This window comes from Parasteatoda tepidariorum, chromosome 10 (genome assembly GCF_043381705.1).
Source record: "Parasteatoda tepidariorum isolate YZ-2023 chromosome 10, CAS_Ptep_4.0, whole genome shotgun sequence".
Taxonomy (NCBI): domain Eukaryota; kingdom Metazoa; phylum Arthropoda; class Arachnida; order Araneae; family Theridiidae; genus Parasteatoda; species Parasteatoda tepidariorum.
Window position 1 is genome coordinate 44,602,067 of NC_092213.1, and position 6,792 is coordinate 44,608,858.

The 6,792-nt window shown below is 24.3% G+C and overlaps 1 protein-coding gene across 1 annotated transcript in view; it reads right to left on the bottom strand.

The window, feature by feature from the left end:
- Positions 1-547: 547 nt before the first annotated feature.
- The window catches only part of LOC107439810 (zinc finger TRAF-type-containing protein 1-B), a gene marked incomplete in the record, with an annotated part of 8,334 nt that continues 2,089 nt past the window's right edge, over positions 548-6,792 (bottom strand). Inside the window, 3 exon segments of the mRNA XM_043040450.2 lie at positions 548-827; positions 5,064-5,247; positions 5,332-5,537. Coding sequence (XP_042896384.1) covers positions 614-827; positions 5,064-5,247; positions 5,332-5,537 — 604 coding nt within the window.

Consider the following 6,792-nt stretch of genomic DNA (forward strand, 5'->3'; position numbering starts at 1 on the left):
AACCAAATTTGTCTTATTTTAATAATTTAGAAAGTGTGAAACACAAATCATGCAAAAAACGAAGAATATTAAAGATATGTTTGTTAGCAAAACAGCAGGGGACACTTTGTCTGCCAACCTACAGAAACCTTTCTGTCGTCAGTGGTAATACCAAAAACTGACAGTCAGTTTTTGGTACTGTTTTGCTAACTGTTTCGAGCTGCTTTGCAAACATACATATATTTAAAATTCTTTGTTTTTTGCCGGGATTTGCTTTTCAAACTTTCTAAATTATTTACTACAAATAATGATTCACTGTTAAATAGTTATTCAAAAAAAACAATTCAACAACTTTTATTCATGATGATGTACATATTTACAGAGATATTTATGATGATGCACATATATACAGAGATTACAGTTTTTGGTACTGTTTTGTTAACTGTTTCGTGCTGCTTAGCAAAAATACATATATTTAAAATTCTTTGTTTTTTGCCTGATTTGTGTTTCAAACTTTCTAAATTATTAACTACAATTAATAATTCACTGTTAAATAGTTACTAAAAAAAACAATTCAACAACTTTTATTTATGATGATGTACATATTTACAGAGATACATATAGTAATAAACTATCAATTAGTTAATGATGAATCATCCCAAAACATAATGAGTCTAAATCTTATGGTACCAGACAGTAATCTATAGCATTCAATAGAATCTTCTAAAGGTAATAATGCATAATGAGACTCTGGAGTTTCATCACTAAATTTGAACTCTTCAATGTGAGGTCGCAATTTCATTTCACCTAGAGGACCCTTCACGACAGTATAATGCATATGTATTGGCCTAAAAAAATAATAATATTAAATATTTATTTTACAAACATTCCTATTGATTAAAATTAGTGTTTCAAGAATTACAGCCTTTATATGTTTCTAGAATCCTTGAAAAAATTTAGTATGCATACTGTGTGTCATTCATACACAATACTTAAATTTGGTTAAAACCAAAAATGCTATCTGATGGATCACTATTAAAAACAGGATTTAAAACATAAAATCATTTAAGTATCTAAAAAAAAACAGAGTAAATAAAGGGTGATTAAAAGTATCTATAAATTTCAACAAAAATAAAACAGGTTTTGCTATTTTTAATACTGACTTCCTTAATATTGTTTTAACAGATTCCTATATTATTTTAAAAATTTATAACTTTTTAATTTAATTACTAATTTCTAATTAGCAATGTGTAAATTTCAATGTCATTTCTGAAAAATAATCTACAAATATAAATGAATAGTGGTAATTGCTAAACATCAAGTATAATGCTATTATCACAATAATATTTTTTTTAAATGCTTTGAGTTATTTATTTTAAAGAATAAGCAGACAAGCAGACAAATTTTTTAAAATTGATTTTGAAGTTATCTTCATCCAATTCTAAATAAATTGCGACAGGATATTAAAAAACGAAACACTTCCATGTATACTAACATTTACCTGTTCATTAGAATGATAANAAAAAAAAACAATAGAAAAGATGTAAAAAGAAAACAAAAAAAGAAGGAAGGAAACTTTTACAATTCTAGTTATTCGTCGCCAAAAAAGTGCTGAACTAACGTTTTGGTAAATGGGGTGTTTTAAACATATCCAACAATTTGTTGCTGCATGCATTTTTCCCCCACTTGACTGAGTTTCAATGAAGAGAAAGGAGAATCATTTACACCCCTTTTACTTATCTCACTGGGTGGGAACTGTGGTCGAGTTCAAGTGAAAAACCTTCCTTCTGAAAACTGCCGTAACAGGGGAACTCAAAATCTCAGACCCTACCGGAATGAAAGAGTTAAAAACAGAGAGTAAATAAAGGGTGATTAAAAGAAGTATCTATAAATTTCAAAAAAATAAAATAAAATAGGTTTTGCTATTTTTTATACTGCCTTCCTTAATAGTGTTTTAACAGATTCCTATATCATTTAAAAAATTTATATAACTTTTTAACTAAATTACTAATTTCTAATTAGCAATGTGTAAATTTTTATGCCATTTCTGAAAAATGATCTGCAAATATAAATGAATAGTGGTAATTGCAAAACATCAAGTATAATGCTATTATCGCAATAATAATTTTTTTTAAAAAAAATGCTTTGAGTTATTTATCTTAAAGAGTAAGCAAACAATTTTTTAAAAATTCATTTTAAAGTCATCTTCATTCAATTCTAAATAAGTTTCTAAATAAAAACAAAACACTTCCATGTATACAAACATTTACCTGTTCATTAGAATGATAAAAAATTTTCAGTTTATCTCAAAATTTAACACATTGTTTCAGAATAAATTAGCTCAAGCTGCTTAAAAAATTTATTCACTAACTGAAATTCACAGTTAGGAAAACTGCACCTTATGTACCTATCTAAAATACAGTTTTCCAGCTTTTGACTTGTTTATTACAATATTACATATTGCAATATTTCTTTGTTAATTATACATTTAAAAATTTAAAAAAAAAATCTTGAGCTTAAAATTAATTAAAAATTTTCGACAACAAAATTTTAATTGAAAAATGAATAAATATCTTCATTAATTTGAACCATTTGGAGTGCTTAGGAGGAAATGTAAATAATTAGAAAAATTTCAATATGAAATCATTATGAATGACACATTTGTAAATTAGATTTAATATTGAAATAATAAATTATTTCATTATTTCAATATTTGTTGAAGGCAAAGTTTATAGTTGAGCAGTCAACTTAACAAGTTTTTAGACTGTAAGCACCAAAATGTTCAAGAATATTTCAATGATTGTTTTAAAAAATCAAAAATTTTATATTTAAAAAAAATTCACATGCTTAATCCTAAGTGTATAATTTGTATTAATATTTCAGAATTGACAAAGATAATAACATTTCTAAAGAGCAATGATTTACTTCATAAAGCTGAAAACAGTACACAAAATGACCATGTTCTGCAAAATCATGAAAAATAAAAAAATTTTAAGAGATGATCCATTAATGTAATGTATTCACCTATTTCTTATATTTTAAAAGAATGAAATTTTTAATTCCAAATAAAGTTATAAATATAATCAATATTTTAATACATAATGAAACAGTTTTCTTTCATGAAAATGTGTTAAAGCAAATGTGTTGATTATTTTCTTTATATTACGACCTATTAAAAAAAACTTAATGCAAAGATGATTGTATCTGAAATTTTAAATTGCTTTAATTCCTCAAAAAAATAATACAAGCAAACAATTTAATAAAACAACTAATAATCTATATTAGTTTGTTCCAACCAGTGTCCTCTGAAACAAAAGTGATTGTTCAACGACTTTTTAAATTTATTTTATAAAAAAAAAAATTTAAAAATTGAAAGGAAATAGAAAAAAGTAATTTTTGACCAAAAATTAAGTCACTAAAGCAAAAGACGAATGTCAACTTATACAAATTAAGATGTGGTGAAAAAAGAGAAAAACAGAATACAGAAATGAAAAAAACTAAAAAAAAATAGCTTATTGCTTTATCATTCTTTGTTATTTGTAAACAGTATTAAAATTTTTTTAAATAAAGTTCTGATAAGATATGGTTATTATTAAAGTTAGATATCAAAAAGAAAGATTTTATACAAAATGAAACATAAAGTATTTTGTTTTTAATTTTGTGGTATTAAGCATTTGGGAAAGTTGAAAGCCACTTGTGTGCATAAATGACAGCTATTGAATAAATGAAGCAGAACAATATTTAATTTTTAAAAATTTTATATTTTTTGGTACTTATACAATAATTTCTTAAAATAAAATATACAAAACTGGTTGAGTCTTAGTTATAGATATTTAAGTAGTTTGTCAAATTATTTGAAATATCGCATAAAAAAATAGAGTTTTTAAAGAATTCACTTTGATGATTTAGCATAAATAAATTAAAATAAGAGTATAAATGCATGAATATATCTTAAAACATTTAAATATTTTTTAAAAAGATTATATTTATATGCACTATGAAGCAATTTAATGCAGCACTTGAAAAAAATTATGGTTTTTAATAATTAAAAATTAATTATTAAAAATTAAGATGGAAAAGAAATCACTTTGATGATATAAGCATAAATACCTAAAAATAAGAGCATAAATACATGACATAAGAGTATAAATACATGTATAACTATTAGAAAAAAATATTTAATTATTAGTAATATTCCAAACACAAAAATAACATGAATAAATATTGTCACATAAAAACTATTTCTTTTTTTAAAAAAAATTCATACAATTTACTTTAAATAAAACTATCTTAACTACCAATGAAATATTACTTGAAAATATCATGAAAACATAATTTGCTTATTTTATCTTTATATTTTTCTAATAACCTTAAATTCTATACCAATAAATATATAATAAACTAGTAGCTGTTATGCATAACATATTTCCTAACATTTAAAAAAAAATTATTATCTTATCTTATCCTTTACTCAGTAAATAAAAATTAAATACAAGTAATCATTTTATACCACCACCTTAAATTGAGCACAAAATAAAATCTATTTTCATTAGAAAAATCTTTATCATTAGTAATATGAATAAAATCTATATCATTAGAAATATGAATAAAATCTATATCATTAGAAAAAAATTCGAAAAACCATTATATGGTGGTTAAATGTTTTGTTTTTATTAAAACTCATTTTTATTTCTCACATCTGGGCCATTTTCAAAATTTATTATTTAATAAAATATATGTACATTAAAAATGAATACTTTTTATTTTCACGAAGCTCCATATTTTCAAAAATAAAAGATTTTTATTATTTATCACATGTGATTCATTAAAGCAGCTTATGATGTATAATATATAGTTGTTTGCCTACATCACTCTGAAATGGAATGGTGAACAATTGGAAATGCATCATCAACTAACTTTCTATATAGTAACATTTTATCTAAGCATTTTGAAAAACATTATCTAAACATTTTAAAAAACATCTTTATACACACTACAAAGCGATTTAATGCAGTGTCTCATCTATTTGTTGTGTCAAAAAATTATAGTTCTTAATTATCAAAAATCTTAATAACAAAACTCACCTATCAACAGATTCTTTTAAGAGTAATTGATAACTCAGCGTTCTTTCACAAGATAAAGTCGGATCAGCTTCATTATCATTGACATGAGCTCGTATTTCCCACTCCATACCAAATGCACAAAACCTAAAGGTTTCAAATCGAATGCAGTATTCATCAGTGTGATAAGGACCCAATAGCTGCAAATCTAGATTTTAAAGAAAATAATTATAAATTTTTTAAAGAGGTTTATTAGTACAATTAATTAATATATAGAAAATTTTCTGCATACCATTGCATGCAATTTTCTCAAAGGAAAGATAATCACACAAATGATTTCTTCCGCCAGATTTAACAGGTAGAAAAACATCTGGAATTGCTTCTTTTATTTCTGCGCCAGTTTTTTGAGGTTGAGCACAACGTTTCTCATGGTCAGCTTTCTTCTTATAGGGACCTGACCAGGGACATCCTATTCTATAATAGCAGCATAAAGAATGCCTGAATAAAATATAAATCTTTTAAGACATTTAATTATCACAGCAACATCTATACCACTAATTATTAATAAATGAAGCATTTAAATTCATACTTAGTCAAACAATTTTTTTTCTTTAAAATAACTCAAAGTTACATTGCTATAAAGATTGAATTGATGCAATTCATGGTTAATGCTTAGTTATAAAACTCTGAAGAAAATAATATGACTGTTTTAAATTAAATTAAATTTTTAATTGAAGTTTGCATTAATATTACAAGTTTACATTAATATTACTAAAAAGAACACATGGTTTTACTATCATACAAATTAAGTAAAAACAATTGCAATTTTAGTAAAAACTCTTCTGGTGAAAAGAGTAAAATTAGTACTTATTTATTTAAACAGTTGAAACATGAAAAAGGTTAAACTGAAATTTAAGCATACTAAAAACATTAATGAAGCACAGTAAAATATTGTTTCTATCGATCATGCCCCTAAACAGGAATAATAAAACATTTAATACGTTTAAGAAACCTATATCATACTTTTGAAGCATTAGTATGGAATCAGGATCAAAAATTTATCATTATTACATATAAAACTGTATGAGACGCTAAAATCTGATTTAAAAATAATTAAAAGATAGTTACTACACATAAAATTATGTTTTATTTTTATGACAGTAAAAAAAATTATTTTAGCTTTTTGAAATTCAACAGCATTCATTTAAGAAACCTATAAAGCTTATTAATAAGCTAAAGGGAAATAATTTTCAAGAATCCTCCAATTATCTTACTCTGAGTCAAGGCAAAGTAAAAGCCTTGTACAATATTAAGACATTTTATATGCCTTGGTTCACAAGACAAACTAAATCTCAAAAATCAATCAACATTGTACAGTTCTTTAAAGAAAGCTTTCAAATTAGCTTTGATATAAATAGTGTTCAAACTCATAAACATTTTGGTTGAAAACCACTAAACCATGATTTGAACCACAAGTAAATAATTCCAGCCTTCAACTGTTAAGAGGATTAGACAACCATGTTGGCAATCAATCATATTATGTTAAATACAGGGTATCTGCTACATTTTAGATTTTCAAATTCATGACTTTTCATAACTTTCCATGATTAATTTCCATGAATTTTTCATGACTTAACAAAGTTACTATTTTCTCTGACAAAAACACAACAATAAATTTAAAAAAGCATTATAATAACATTCATTGAAATGATAGGTATAAACCAAAATGTTATACTCATCATTTCAATGAATG